General features: G+C 40.9%; 1 protein-coding gene across 17 annotated transcripts in view; it reads left to right on the top strand.

Moving 5' to 3' along the window:
• Positions 1 to 16,116, top strand: part of GRAMD1B (GRAM domain containing 1B) — a 144,156-nt gene that overhangs the window by 43,638 nt on the left and 84,402 nt on the right. For all 17 annotated transcript variants that reach the window (XR_005933052.1, XM_030023664.1, XM_030023663.2 and 14 more), the window contains one exon: positions 8,324 to 8,401. Coding sequence is in view for 16 of the 17 variants with exons in the window: in XM_030023664.1 (XP_029879524.1) it covers positions 8,324 to 8,401 (78 nt within the window). In the remaining variant the exon portion in view is untranslated. The remainder of the gene's footprint in view (positions 1 to 8,323; positions 8,402 to 16,116) is intronic.

Below are 16,116 nucleotides of genomic sequence, written 5' to 3' on the forward strand. Positions count from 1 at the left end.
GGAAAAAGTACTTGATGAAGAGAAAACTGTTAAAGTCCTGTGCGGCTGATGATTAGAGAGGACTAGAAAGGCTTGGTGGACTAAGGTTTTGTTCACTTCATGCCATGCAATTCCAAGACGATGCAAAATGAGTAACTGTAAATTCTGTAGTTCTCAGTTTCTCTGGCTTTCGTGAGCTTCCATTTTTCAGTTTTAAGTCAAAGGAGAAGTGGGGCTTCTCCTTTGGTAGAAATACAGCAAGCTGCTGCAGGAAGTGGTAGATGTGTGTGTACTGGGGTTATGAGCGCACTTTTGCTTTTTCAAGTTTTGACAAAATTCTTGTTGAAATCTGATTAGTGTGAGGAACTGACAGCTCCGTAGGGATTTCCTAACGGAACAGGCAAATGGGTTGCCTTTTTTCATGTTCTGCTTGTAGCTGGAGTTCATTAATTGAGGGATGACAAATGTCAGCCGTGGTGTGTTTTGAAGTGTAGAGAGGTGTTGACAAATTATTTTTTAACATGTTTTAATATTGTCCCAAGTTTTTGGAATACATCTCTCCTTGTTAATGCTTTAAACTATATGTAAAACTTTGCTTCTTTTTTCTCCAGAAAACCATGTGAGTGACGTGTGAATATCCTATGGATTGAATTTGGGACTTGAATGCATAGTTGAGTATTTAGCTGGTATTGGTACCTTTGCATCTTCAAAGCAAAAATGGCACAAGTTGTGGGGTTTTTTGGACTTAGATCTCTGTAGTAAACAGCCCATCTTCTCCACCTTTGGTAGCTTTGGAAAGTCCGTAAGCACAAACTTCCATTTATGTGGCATCTCTTCTAATCTGAAATGTGAGAGTGCACGAATGATGGCTATTAATGTAATGTGCAACTCAGCTGTTAATGTAGTCTCTTTCCTTTTTGAACCTGCAAGTTCATATGAGACCTAATTTATGCTTCCAGTGAACTGATTTTTTTTTTAAACTGATGCATGCATATTTCTTATGAAGAGTACTGATGTACTGTTTTCTGTGACTGCAGGTTTTTGTCATTTGTTTATGATAATGTGTGCTAAGTGGCTGTGAATCCCACCAGCTTTTTTTTTGTTTGTTTTTTTTTTGTTTGTTTTTGGCTGAATCTTACTGCCTTTGTGCAGTTTGTGGTTTTCTTTTTAAATATTTGCCTTTCAGCATTTGTGTGGTTTAGGATGACCAGTCACACAAGAGTGTCAAAATGAACTGGTTTACAAACAGCCTGGAACTTAAATGCTGTTGATCTTATCTAGTCAGCAAATATTTACCATTGTACCGACTGAATTTCATGTCTTACACAGCACTGTGCCTGTTGATGGTATTAAACAATTAATCATCGTGTTCATTAACACAGTTGTGTTCCACTGGATTGTATTTTGAAATTCAAGATGTCCGTTGTTCGTGTTGAACATGATGTTGATGAAATGAATGCAGTGAGAAGAAGAAACTTGCCCATCCTGCCCCTTGTAACCCTTTCCAGCAAGGAGAGAAGATGATTCTGCTACAGATTCACACTCTGCCTCTCCAACTCTGAATGTGACTGAAAAGGACACAATTATTACTAATTTGATGATGGTCTATATGATATATGCAACTGTCCCTTACCTTTTTTGATCATTAATAATGGGTTTAGACTGTAAACATTGCTTTACATCCCTCCCATCAATGAAACCGAGTTATTTAAAAGATATGAATGTCTGGAGTAGTAAGTGCCCCTTTGGTTCTTGGGAATGCTGGCAATATGTTAGGCTCCAGGTAGTGCATACCGTTAAGTTTAGATCAAAAAAGGCACTTGAAATTTCACCTTCCAGCTCTGCCTTCCATTTGTTGCACTGATTTGCTGCTTGAGCTTGGGTACTGATTTTCCTCTTGCCTCTGCATATCCATGTTTCAACTTCAGTGAAATGTGCACAGAAATAGGGTGCTTGCCTCCTATTTCTTTGAAGAAACTCCTTCAGAGTCGGTCCTTAGTTGGAGCAGGGCTGTGTAAACTGAAAGGGTGCTGTGATTTAGAAATGTTGTGGTACCTGCCTCCCACAGGGCTTGGTATCAGTTCAGCAGTTAGTTTGCTGAGCATGGATCTTCCTTACTTTATTAAAAAAGCCTGATGTTAGCTTGCTGCCTTCAGTGTTAAGGATATGTTTCCCCTGAAAACTTTACAGTTGTTTACAGTTGTATGCTGAGAGTGGGAACTTGGAGCACCTGTGGGAAAACTGTATCACTGAGGGTGCTTTGGCTTTTAATTCACAGACTGAAAGCTTTAGATCTATCAAAGGACAGCCCTTCTTGATGAGGGAGACTACTATCCCTTGGAACTTAGGTCAGTGATTTCCGATGTATGTCCCTTATGCTCCTTTCTCCTTCCCCTCCACCTGGCAGTTCCTTGACATTTGTAATGGCACAGTCATTTACGTATCTATGCAACCATAGTAACACAGTGCTTTTGATGACAGGAATTTAATTTGCCAAGGACAGTGAGGTGTTGTTAGGCAACTGGGATGTCTGTTTCTGCTGTTTCATGAGAAGTGTGAGGGGGGCTACATTCTGGAAGGATGGACAGAGCAGGAAGGTGAAATCAAAAGATAAAATTGTTGTTTTGTCTTTGGCAGGTTGCTAATGCCCCCTGTGGGAAAACACTCAAAGGGACCTCTTCTTCTGACACTTGAGGCTTGAAGTTCAATCTAGTTTTATTATCCTGTGTTTATGTTGCCAAGGAAGGATGGGCAAGCACACATATCAGAAGAGTTTTCAATTGAAGACTGCACATCATGGAATTCACTGTCTAAAATACTCCATTTTCATCACGAATCTTTTAGACTTAATTAAAAGAGCTTGGGCTTAAAATAATATGGTTTTTGACAATATAACAATACCTTAAGAGGTATAATGTATTTAATTTCTTTGCCAGCTTGGAAGTAGTCATAACTCACACCAGATATTGGTACTGCTATACTCTTTCTGGTGGCAGTTCTTCAGACATCCTAATTATTTTGTGATATATTTTAAGGCAGGTAGATTCAAGTCTTTATGTTTGTATCTGCGAGAATGAAAAGAACCTTTTTAGTTCGAATAATTGAAAAGCTTTGTAAATTTGAACAGAAACCTTTATGCAAGTCCACTGTTCTATTGATTATCTGCATATCTTTTAGTTCCCAAATCTATGTTGATGACAACATTCACGTATCGTGAGATTTCGTAAGTAGTAGCTTTTAGTTCCAAAAACTGTCGCCACAGTTGCTGAGAGCAATTGAAGAATATACGTATACCTGATTGTCAATGTCTATTATTCTCCTTTTTGAAATGGTTAATACTTGAACCCAAAGCCTTATGAATACAGCTATTAATTAAGCAAAATGAATACAAAATATTCATCTGGGTTCAGACCTGAAAGTTCCGCTAATAGCTGTGGATAACAATAGTCTTCTGAAGGCCACAGTGTTTTATGAATAATTCTCCAAACTCATTAACTGATTCTATCTTCGAGGATACAACCATTTCTTTCCCATTTCTTTGCTTGTCCCATTGTTGAAAAAAATTTCTCTGAATAAAGATCTGCCAAGCACACCTGCAGAAAGAAAAGTATGGTGGACTTATCACCCACATCTGGAGGGTATAGAAGTCCCAGAAGGCTCCTAGTGTGCAAACATTGGCCCAAGTGTCTGAACTTTGTGAAATCTGGACAAATATCTTCTACCTGCTTAGCTTGAAAAGCCTGTTCATGCATAAAATAAGAGATCTTGGCTCAGCCTTATCATTCAGAGTCTGTGAAATCTCAGAATAAAATGAGACTTATTTAAAAAAAAAAAAGGCAGGAGGATAAGAATAGTACAAAATCTAGTTTATAGCTCATAACTCCTCAAGAACAAGTGCGAGAGAAATCTTTAAATATTTAAGACACAAAAGCAGGTTTTGAATTTTTTTTTTAAGTGCCAGCAGTCTGTTCACATTCACTTCTGGCAAGATTTGGAAAAGATGATTCTTTTGTGTAACTGTTTTGTGACTGTTCATCTAAGTATGTGTGTGTATGTGGGTCATGAAGTCAATAAAAACTGTTTAAGACTTGTAACAAATTACAGCTGGTGGAAAAGAAAGGTAACAGAAGAAGCGTTCTTAGGAATGTATTTTTTCTGTAGAAGAGTGGTGGTTGGGTCTTCTGATGTGGTGGAAAGATGAACTGGCAACTGAGCTGATATCGTTAAGAAAATAAGAAATAGAACACAAATTCGATTTTGAAGATGTTTGAGGATCTGTTTTCCTTTATACACCTATCAAGATACACTGCTGCTGTTCACACTGTATAGAGCTTCTTCCACTGCAAAATTGACTCTTATTTTTCTTCAGTATACAGAAGTCTTGCAAATAGTGCAAAATTGATTTTTGTTTTTCATCTCCAGATTCGAACAAAGTGGTGTGTGATCAGAACACCTGTTTTTCAGGCAGTAGAAAAATGTTTCTTTTGTATTTGGGAGCAGTGAGATGGAGGAGCGGTGGAAGTAAACTCTTCAAAGATGTAATCGTTAAAAGGCATGGTTAATCTGTATTTAAAACTCTTCATTAGTTTCTGACGTAGTAAGTAATGTTATGAGTCTGAGTGTTTGCGTGAGAATTGAGGGAAAACTACAGGGTATAAGCCTTAAAGTTATGTTTGGTGTCTTTGAAATTATAAGGGAGAAAGGGACACACTGGGCTTCTGTACCCTAAGATTTAAGCCTTGTCCAAAATCAAGTTTATTATTGCTGAGATTTGGAATGAGATAAGCTTGTTTTGCTGATTTCCTGAGATTATTTTTTTTAACCAGCTTTTGGCCTTCTCTATAGATACAAAACTGACATGACCGTATCTAAAATCTTCCTTCCGTTACTCTTCAGTACAAATCATACCTTTCTTACCTCCTTATATTATTATCTCCAGTATAACAACAGTAACTTCTTGTTACGCCATCTCAAAGGAACACTGTCATCTTAAAAGCGGGTCAACTTAAAATGGACTGAAAAGCGTAATAAAACAATAGGCTTTGCATTTCAACTGCTCTGTACGTTTTAGGGAATTGAACAGCTGCACTGTCTAATATTCAGAATGTTGCAATGATTTTCTTTGTGTGAAAAGCTCACAAACTTTTGCAAAGCTTCCATGCAAAACACTGTTGTAGTGAAACATAGCTCGTCTATTTGATGGTATTCAACATAAGTGGGTAAAAACTAATTTCTCTCTCCTGGTCTGAGTTTGTTTTCGCTGCTTGTAATCTGGTGTTCATATGTGACAAGGGGGTAAGGTGTTGTGTTGCAATATCTGGATTCCTTTAAATTTTAAACCTTGATTTGGAGGACTTCCTGAATGAGAGTTTTAATGATGGGTGGGTGAGCGTGAAAAGGTCTAAGGTTCGTCTTGTATAGCTGTCCAAAAGTAAACTTTCACATGGGGTTACCAGCATTGCAGGTGCTATTATTAGGTTGTAATATATTGGGATTTCTCCTTTGGGAAGTTTTGATATGTCTGCTTGATCTGAATTGATATGGCAAAGTTTTGTGGGAGGGTTTTTCATGAAGAAACAAGTAGTTATAGAAATAGTTCCTGCCATGCTTTCTCCTATCGGAAGGGTGATATAATTACTTTGAATTAGGAGGGAAAATGTGGTTCCTCTTGAGCTCTTTCCAAACCAGTTCACTGGGCCTTAATTAAGCTCAGCAGTACAGGAAAGATGTTTATTTGCTTTTTGGGGTATATTGCTCTTACCTAGCTGTTGATTTATAGCTTGAAGCCAATATAGAATTCTTATTCTCTGATTGTCCTTTCTACAATGAGACACTCAAGAATGACGATGTGGGTGTGGGAGCAGAAAATTGAATCTGTCCCTTTGCTGAGAGGCTTTTGCAAAAATATTTACCTGTCTTGGCTCTGATGGTGAAACTCTATACTGTGCAATGGGGAAAACAAACAAAGTATGCTCTATGGGATTGCGTGTATGTGCCTGCGCAAGATGCATGCCTATGACTTCTGTGCAACGCGTGTACTTTAAATCTGTAGCTGAAAGTCATAAATATTATGTGATTCTTGTGGTTTTGTATGCTAACCTCAAAGGCGAGTTTCTATATTATTTGAGGATTTTGTAAATATCAATCACTAATTAGTTTCTTCTGAAAGCTTCAGGCTGCTCCCCTTTTTATCTTAACAGTAAGGAACAGATTTCTGCCTCATGTTCTGAACAGGCAGCAAAAATAGTGGACAGTGCCAGGTGTGTGTGGTGTCTCAAATGCTAAGTGGGTCCCCAAGACAGCTATTGTGTTTTTCAGAAAGGTCGTGTTCAATAAGATGGAGTCCTTGAAGATCTCAGAGAAGCAGCTGGTTAAAATCAAGGTGGCTGATGAAAATATTAAATAAATGAAAATGACTCGCTGGCTTTTTTCTTTTCAGAGGAAAAGGCAAACCTCTTTGGCAAAAACTCTGATCTCAAGGGGGAAGAGAAAGTCCCTGCCCTTCTCTCTCTCTTTTTTTTTTTTTTTTTTTTTTTTAAAGAGTAAAAAAGAAAAATGGTCATGTTAAAGGACTGCGATATGCTCACCTTAAAACTTGTGAACAGTCATCCGGGAAAACAAACTAATTAGAAGAATACTTTGTGGGGAGGACAGGCATTTTAGGAGTTTGGATCCCTAAAAAGTGAACATGGAGGCTTATTAGAGCCATTTATTTATACAGATTTGCTGAAGAAATGCTGTTTAGTACCAGAGTGTGTAGTTCGCATCGTGTCACTGAGGAACTTGATGGTTCTAGTTCCTCCCCTGCCTGCTTGGCTGTATTTTGTCATTCCTTGGAAGTATGAAGACAAGATTATTGATAAACTCCTAACCTTTTCAAGTATTTTCTCTGTTAATATTCTGCAATGGTAAAAGTAATCCTTTTTTTGCATGGGACTTAATTTATTCAAGTCAATATACTTGTTACCTTTTGAAGCATCCTTTCTGTAGTTGAGTTGTAAAGCATAAGTAGGTGTCAGTAAGAATAGCCATAATTTCTTTATGTAAGCATAGAGTACATCTAGAGAAGAAAAAAAATTTTTGTTTTGTGTTTGTTTTTTTTTTTTTTTGAGAAATTGGTTTAAAGAGGGACAGGGAGTATTGCTGAAATGGAAAGAGAAGTTAGGGAATGGTTCTTGCACAGCAGAAGCAAGTGTTTTCTTCCAAGGGATAGGATCCTCCTTATAGTGGTTAAAAAGGTCCATTGGTTTTTTTTTTTACCTGGCCTTGACAAGTAGACTTCATGGAAAAATCCTATTGCAGTGTTTTGGGTACTATGTTTTCCCCCCAAAATAGATATAACTAGCTGAGAATTATTGCTCTTAAGAAAGAAAAGGTACAATTTAGTCCATTTTGATATGGTAGTTGCATTTCTGTGCCTTTTGGGCAATGTGCTGTGCAGATCTGTTGACAGTGCAGTAGAAGCTGTGATTGCAAGCATGCGTATGCATACCTGAACTAGCTTTATTTGAATGGTTTAGGTCCTACCAACAGTGAAGCCACAGCATTTTTAGCACAGCCTGTGTGCGCAGGCAAGTGTAACTGAGTGCCCCAGGTGGGACTGTGCAGTTTGTGTTAAAGCTGTGTTGCCATGACTCCATAGTCAGTGGTACCCTGGCAAAGTAGATTGAAGCTAGCCCAGGAACATCTGCTCTTTGCGCTGCAGTCTGTTACCTGAAGGCAGAATCAGAGCTACCTACAGGTCAGAAGGAAAGCTCTTGCAAAGAAATGAAGCTACAGAAATGAGATGCAGGAACTCTGAGTTCCTGGAGCAGATGGAGGCTGCTAGAAGGGAATAAGGTGAAATCTATACAGTAGATGTACACGAAAAAAATCGCCCCCAAAACACCTATTTAAAGGGGCAGAGTGACATCTTGTGGGCTCAGCATGCAACTCTCCACCAGAAATTGTGTTGGCCGCTTCGTCCTTAGTAAGAGTTCATTTTAACTGTTTTGTCCTGCTGCAGAGAAGTGAGGGGTATATGAACACGCAGCAGTTTGGTATTTGAATGTTAAGCTGTAAGAAGCTGTTCTGGGATGGCATGATGAAACTGCGTATAGGCAATGTGCAAGGTCACTTTTGTATTTAAGAAAGTTCTTAAGTGTCACTAAGTGAGACTAAGAGGCTTCAAACCAGTCATGCCTGTTGTAAATCAGATATGAATTTAATGTATTCTGTTATTTTCAATTTGCACTCCCAAATATGAACCTTGTGTTTTTTCTTGTTCTGGCTTTAAACCAGGGTGTTTTGTAGGGACTTATACAAATCTGTCTAATTGCTTCTGTTTTCCTGTCTCATACTGCAGCAGCCAGCAGAGCAGCCAGCAAAGCAGCCACGATGATGAATTGTCCCGGTTCTTGAGCCCTCATATGTGTGAGGACAGGTAAGTCTGTTCATGGCTGAATTGGGGGAATGCCTGGAACTGCTCAGTGAAATAACATGGGCTGGGCTGGTTGAGGTCCTTATTTATTTTCCCTGTATTTCGCAGAGTTATTTAACAAGAAATGCGATTTACATTGGTCTTACCTATGTCTAAAAAGATGCATTTTTTGCCTCCTTAAAAGTAGAACTTGTGGGACAAATGCATCCAACTCCTCAAGTACCCTGCATTTTCTTTTGAGGCACATTCCCCAAAACTGTAGCTGGTGCAGATAGCTTCATCAAACTTGCTGTGTATTGATTAGCAGCTCTGATCTTTAAAAATACAGAAGTGAAATTTTGTATGTGGTTCTTGTCCTCAGCAAAGATGATATTGAGCTTGGCTGCTGTATTTTACTTTTGATGTGTTGTGACAGTCCTAAGGTATCTAAAGCTCATGTGTAGCAGCTGGGTGAGAACTGCTGTGCAGTTCCAGAAGAAGCTTAAGTTTCTTGTTCTTTAGGTTGATTAATGACTGCTTCAAATTGCAGCATTGGCACAAAAGCTGTTGAAATATGAATGCTTATTTTTGTGCGTGATTTATTGTTGCTTTGCTCAGAGCCGTATGATTAAGAGTTTTGCTGTATTTTGTAGTTCATCTTTTGAGCTTGAATCTACTTTACTTCTTCTGCTGTGCATGAACTATGAGTCCTGAGCTACTACCACCTTTCTACCCCAGGCAAGCTCCTGCAGGCCTGTTTCCCTACTAACATCCTCGGGACCAGTGTTACATTGGGACTTTGGTTTCTGAAATTCCCATTGTTTTGTTACTGCATTGCACAGTGGAGTTATGTTGCATTTTACTTGGCTGATCTTGTGAGTGGGGGTTATGGTGAGCCCACAGGAGGGCATATGCTGAGATTTGGGAACGGCTTGCTTTGTGCTGCTGCGTAGTGGGTTACAAGAAGCATCTGAATGTGGTGTCTTCCACACTACATGCTTGTATCTGGGCATGGTCCCTCACAAGAGCATTGTTTCAGGTCTGTTCCTCAGTTACTCCACATAAGCTGTCTCTGAGGTCAGAGGTCTTTCGTAGGGCAAATGCTTACCGAACTCAGACTCCCCACTGTGATGTCAAAGGCCAATGGATTGAGTAAGAACTGAGTAGCAGCTGAGTAGGCATCTGAGGAATTGACTCACTTGAGAGAACATCCTGACCCTGAAGAGCTAATTAATATCCCAACAGAGTTTGGCTCAGAATTAGCACTTGGTAGTTGTAGCTAACCTTTTCCTCCATATGTTTCGCTCCAATTACCAGTCTCTGGTGCTGCGGAGCCTGGCGTAATTGACTAGTGGGGATCGGTGTTTCCAACCAGGAAATAAAGAATCTGACAGCAAAGCAGATGGGTACTTAGGGGATACCTGGGCTTCCTCTATTTCATGTATGCTGTTATACCATTTGGTCTGGGATTTCATAGGTTAAACAGGGTTAGGCTTTGTTAATACTCAGATGGGGGATTTCTGGGCATAGTGAGAAGGGGAGTCATTTGGAAGGGCTGCCTCTTTCAGATCTAGGTTAAACTGGAGCCTCTAGACTGGTGCTAAGAATATCTTCCTGTCTGGAACTGACGTGTTATAGGTACAGCACAATCAGATCTCAGGCCTATTTATGCAGAGCTGGGGTGATGGTGAACCTTCTGACCTCCCTTATTGGGGACCTGCAATATTCCTGCTGCCTAGACTTAATTACGAATTACAAAAGTTCTGTTTTCATGGAGGATACTGATCCTTAAATAATCCATACAAGGGCTAGTAAATTGCCTTTGCCACTTTGGGTTTTTTTCCCTTCTTTGCTAATGTAATTGCATGAGGCTCCACTGGTATAGTCTTCCTTTGGATACCAGTGGCTTGTGCTCGTGAAACTTAACCAAAAAAGCAACTCAAACACATTTTGAGTTTCATGTAAGCTGTGAAGCTGGACAGGAATTAGTGAGAAGGCTAACAAAACGTTTGAGAACTTGCTATTTACTATTCCTATTAACAAAGTTGAAGGTTGTTTCTGAGGCATCTTGAATCTGCTAGACTCTTGAAAATTGAATGAGGAGGGTCTTTCTTGCTGATCTTAAGGTGGTATTTTTGCCCGCTAACAAAAAGTCCTCCACCCACAGTTATGGAGCTCTCTGCTTCTGTTGCAAAGAACTACAGGCAGTTCTGTTCACTTGATCAATTGACTATTGTACAGCAGCTCTTAAATCCCCCCAAAACCCAAACAAAACTGCAACCACCCAGGGTTTCAGCAGGCCTGTAAATTGTGACAAAAGCTGAGCGGAGTAGGACAGAAGAGGGGAGAGCAAGAAACCATGTGGTATGTACTGGAAGGTGCACCTTGTCTTGGCATGCTGCCTGTGCTATCACAGGCAGAAGGAGCCTCTGCTGCGCTTGAAGGATTAGAGGAGAGAGCAAGTGAGAATCTGTACCAACCTCAGTACATCTGGCAAAGTGCTGAAAGAAGCTACTCCAGCCAAAAGTAAAGGGATGCTGAGTTGCTAAGTTGACTCTGGGATAAAAAAAAATGGAGCAGAATACATAACTGAGGATGGCTGAAATCTGGACTAGGTATAGCAAAGGTTTTAACTGCATGCCTGCTCTTACTGTACAAGATGGTACCAGGGGGTGCTGCTAGTGGGGTTAAGCTTCTCAGTGATGGATTTCCAAGGACCATGATCCAACCCTCAGGTCTTTTCAGAGAAGACTGAGAATTTTGTCCTGCTGCTGGCAGATGCATTCTGTGTTCTCTAGGAATTCTTTTTCTTGAGGTGTGAGTGCCGCTGTTGGCTTGTGCATTGTGAAGTACTGCCATGGTCCAGAACCCATACCCTGAAAAGGCATCCTGCAGGACAGCAGTGAAGCAGATGTGCCATCTGCATGTATCTTCGCTGAGGAAAAAGCTTTCCTTCTGCAAAGTCATGTAAGTTGTCAAGTGTCTGTCATGCCTGCTCTATGCTGAGAGGGAGCCTATACAGATTTTATTTTGTTTTGGGGTAACTATGTGTTTTATGAGTATTTTTAGACCCTCAGAATGGAGAGGTTAGTCGGACAGGCTAGAAAGAGCCAGGTTTTGTATGAATTTAGGGCTCAGTTCCTTGCTCTCTGCCTGGGTGAGTCATTTCATGTTGCTATTAATGAAATAAGGATAACTCCTTTTTTTTTTACCTCACAGGAAAATAGAGGTGGTGAATTAAGTATGAGTTGCTCAGATGCTGAAACACCACAACTGTATAAGTACAAAGATAGGCAGAGCTGAGTTACTGAGTGTCCAAGTAATTGTGCTCGCAATAGCGGCTTTCCTTAAAGTAATTCAAAGGGTGGGTGAGGTTGGGATGGAGACAGCCAGAGACTTGGATGAGATGTGTGCGCACAACAAACTCCATAATCACTATAACAGGACAAGAGTATGTGTGAATTACCTTGAGCTTTCATCTAGATTAAGTCCAAGTTCATGAGCCTGCTTCTGCTTGATCCAAGGATTTGTTCTTTGTCATGATACGACAGAAGAGACACCCATCAGGTTTAGGATGCAGACTGTGTTTTAATTAAGAGTAAAAGTTAGGCTACTGAACCAGAGGAAGAATCCGTCCTTAGACTCATACTCAGTCTAAGGAGGAGGCAAACTGTTGAAGAGAAGAGAGCATGGAAAGTACAAGGATGGAAAGCAGTAGGCAATGGAGAAATGGAGGAGAGAAGCGAGTGGCAGTTTACATGAGATCATATAAAAATGATTTACATGAAAAACTAAATGTAAATCAAAATGATTTACATTAGAGGTCATATCAAAATGCAGGAGATGGGGAAGAGCAGTTAGTTTTTAAGATGTCTCAGTTTGATATGTCCTGCATCTTGGCTGCAGCTTAATTAGCCCTCTAAACTGTGCAGTACCTTATTCTGCTAGTTCCAGGGCTGTGGGGCTTGTTTTTCCTTTGTGTAAGCTAGTAAGGGTTTCTCAAATAATGGATCAAAATTCACAAAAGAGAGCTTGCAAGGAGATTAGGGAACAGCTTAAGACATAAGCTTATGTCTTAAGACTTACATTATAGACTTATGTCATAGACTTATGACAGCTTAAGAAATTCTGTCGGTTGCTTGGATTCCCAGGAAGTTCTGTAAAGATCAGAAGAGAGGTCAAACTTAGAAAATGTGCCAAAATGACATCCTTGGGGGGTGTGTAAGAGGTCAGGATAAATTCCATATTTTATTTATGTACCCAGGGCTTGCTTATGCTGCATGTTCCTAGCCTGTGTCCCTTTCCCCTTGATACAAAGAAGTTGGCACTAACATACCATGCTCCTGTGTGCCTGCAAGTGGAGGCACAGCAAAGATTGCTACCTCTGTAGCTTCAGGGATAGTAGAAGGTTTTTTCTATTGGTTGGGGTAGCCGCAGATAGACAGGTGAGAACTGAGAGCAAAAGGTGCCCATGCATGCTGGGTCTGTTCTTGAAAGGGGGGGGCAGGGTCTAACAGAGCCTTGTTTGCGTGTCTGGATGTGATGATTTTGCAAGGAACAGAGTGCAGGAGCTCTCTGTCACCTGGGCTACGCCAACCCATGCAGCATGGTGCGGGCCTCCTGCATTATTAAGGAGAAGAGCTTACTGGAGTAAAAGGGAATGGATGCTGTTTTAAAGGTGAGGATTAAGTAGAAGCCAGCTGCTGCTTTCTAGTAAGAGTGTAAAATATGGGGGGACTAGCTCACTGGTCTTTCCAACCATGCTAGCTGTAAGGGATGCCTGAATTTCAAGTCCTTGATAGGAAGGATCCTAATGCTAGTTAAATCCCTGAGTAACTTTTAACCATCATGGATGGATGCCTTTAGGGAGGTTTTCAAAAGTGGTGCTAAGGACTTTGTGGAGAAGACTTGCAAGTTAATGAGCTCTCAGAGGGTCCCAGACCAGAACCCTGATGCTTTTGCAATAACTTTAGGGTGACTTTGGATTTAGATCTAGCTCCAAACTCCAAGTCAGTTGGACTTAATATTAAATAGAAAGTTTAACCAGAATGGCACAAGTCTCCTCTGTCATGTAGGAAAGATGGTTAATATTTAGGTTCAGAGCTAGTACCCTTTTTCCCTTTTCACCTTCTGGTTGCTGCTGCTTCCTGAGCCCTAGCATTGATTCTCTGCTGTAGAAGTCAAGAGCAGCTTAAGATCAGCTCTCTTACACTTGGATCGCAAGATTGGCTACTGTCAGCAGAGTTAGCCTGAATGGAAGTATCACCTGCGCTCTGTTCCTCATATGCCGACATTGTTTTTTCTTTTAAAGATGGACTGTTGTTAATGGCAGAGTATGTCTATGGTCTGCTGTCAGTGGAGGTAAGGCTGTTCTTTTTGTAGAAAATCAGTATTGGATTTAATTCATCAAATTGTGCTACGCTTGCACTCTTTCATTCCTGTTCTCCTTTTATTTTAAGGAGACTGAATTGAGAACACTTTGATTTGAAGCAAATTGGGGATAGTTCCTGTTGTTCCCTCCTCCGTGACTGTGAGGGGTATGGAAGGACAGATATCCCTCCTTTGTGTGTCTTATTGGGGCCACAGATGAGGAGGAGACCTTGCAGGATTAATTGGCTTCCTTGTGCCTTTTCCTGTACTGGTGGTGGTTGTTGCTCAGTGCATAGGAGCCTGGAGCTTTGAAGAGTTCAGAGCAAACTTGAGAACTGGGTAGTTTTATGCTATCTAGAGTAACGTAGTCAAATATCATACCTCTGGGTATTAGCTGATTGCCACTCTTGAGACAGTTTTATTGATATCATGGATAGGTTTTGTGCAGACAGTAGGTAAAATAGATTGTGTGAATCCTCACCATCACTAAAAAGAAATAACTATTAAAATTTGGCCTTCTGTTCCAAGCTGTCATGGCAAAATGATACCTGCCTATTTCCCTTCTAAAACCAGTTAGCTCTCAGACAGAGCTTGTAGTGTGAGAAGCTGCATATACAGATCAGTAATGTAACTTCACAAGAAAAAGCATGATCTTACACTAGATATAACAGTAGGACAACCCAGGATTTGGATCTTGCTCCCCCATTTCCTGATCAGTTCTGACTCTATTGGACTAGTGTTATTTAAGATTAGATAAACCCTAATGTGCCTTGCATATCACTGAATGCAGAGGAGGTCTGACAGACCTCACATGGCTGCGTCACTAGCTCGTGATGCTCAGGAACATGAGGAGGTGGTGAAGAGGCGTTTTAATGTCCTTCTTTTTCCCTGAGACACTGGGCAGACTCCTTACCCTTCCTTCCTGTTCCCAAGAGCAGAAGTTTCAGTTGTGTAAGTGTACTTCACTTGCAGACCTTAAGTAACGGTCACCCCATCAGCTCTGTATCCTCTGGGAGTACTGTGATTCTCAGAATATTATGGCAGCTGTCTTGAAGCATGTGGAGAAGTGGCAGAGAAGGGATGCATTATAATTAACCATCCCCTTTCATTGGTCTCCAGTTCTGTATGTAAGCCTCCTTGGCCCTTGTTAGCAGGCTTTTTTGTGAAGTGTGCTGTCAGCTGCTGAGCAGTTAGCATGGTTTCACCTTGCAACAAAGCATTCACTTTTGTCTCGGAGCCTTCCCTGTGTTGCTAACAGCAGGTCTGAGGGAGTAAGGCTACCAGCGGGATGCGGAAGAGCATGCTGGTATCTACAGCTTAGTGTGAGCTACTCAAAGATATTTCCCTGTACTCCTTGGATGGGGTTTCTTGGTGTAAATAACATGCTTCGAAGTACCCAGGTTTTGCTGCCTCAACTCTACCAATGAGCGTTACAGTCAAGCCGTGGCTGTGGTGCAGAATGTATTGCACTTCCAGCTTTGTTTTCCTACTTGCATGTTCTACCCAGGACTTCTTTTTAAGTAGTCATTGCTGTGAGATGCCAACTGGCTGTTGAGAGCGAGGCTGGTTGTTCAGAAGACTAACTTAGATTTGTTCTGCTTGCACCTCCTTCCATTTTAAACCAGATGTGGAGAAGGAGGGCATTCTGAGAGGAAAAGTGTTGGCATTAAGCCTGTTTTAGGGCCTTTTGAGATTATTTGGTCAACAATTGGACCGTTTTCAGATAAAGGGCAAGATCAATCAAGACAGACAAGGCCATTGTGGGCTTCTGTTGCAGCACTAAAACTTCAATCCTGCTGTAAAATTAGCCATCAGAGAGTCTCAGAACTTAACTGATTTCAGCCTCTTGCAGCCAGGGTTAGGGGCTTCAAAGATGCAGAGAAGTGAGGGGGTTTCTAGGGAGCCTGATGCTTAATTCTGTTAGTGCGTGGTCAGGTTTATGCAGTGATGCAGGGAGTGACTGCTATAGAACCTGTATTGCAGACTTCTACTTTAAATCTCTAGGCCAGAGTTTCCCAAGGTGTGGAACACATCCCTTTTGATGGGGATGCCTTTTTAAGCTGGGGTGTGTCCTGGGACACATCCAGGGGCTATAATTGTCCTTCCAATTTTATTGCATGTGCCCAAACCGAAGGGTCTGAGAATTTTAACTGTACCAGTGATCTCTCCCCTTCTTGATAACACTTGTAGAAATGAATGGATGCTAGAAATCAGTGCAGGGTTTCCTCAAAAAGAGCATCATGTAGGCAATACCTCTTTGTCTCCCTGTCAGAGAAACCCACCTTTCTTCATACTGGGAACATTTTAACCGAGATGTCATCAGAAACCAAGATGTACCTATGAGTCATGTCGTGAATGTGCCTGGCACT

Source organism: Aquila chrysaetos, chromosome 8, assembly GCF_900496995.4.
Source record: "Aquila chrysaetos chrysaetos chromosome 8, bAquChr1.4, whole genome shotgun sequence".
NCBI lineage: Eukaryota > Metazoa > Chordata > Aves > Accipitriformes > Accipitridae > Aquila > Aquila chrysaetos.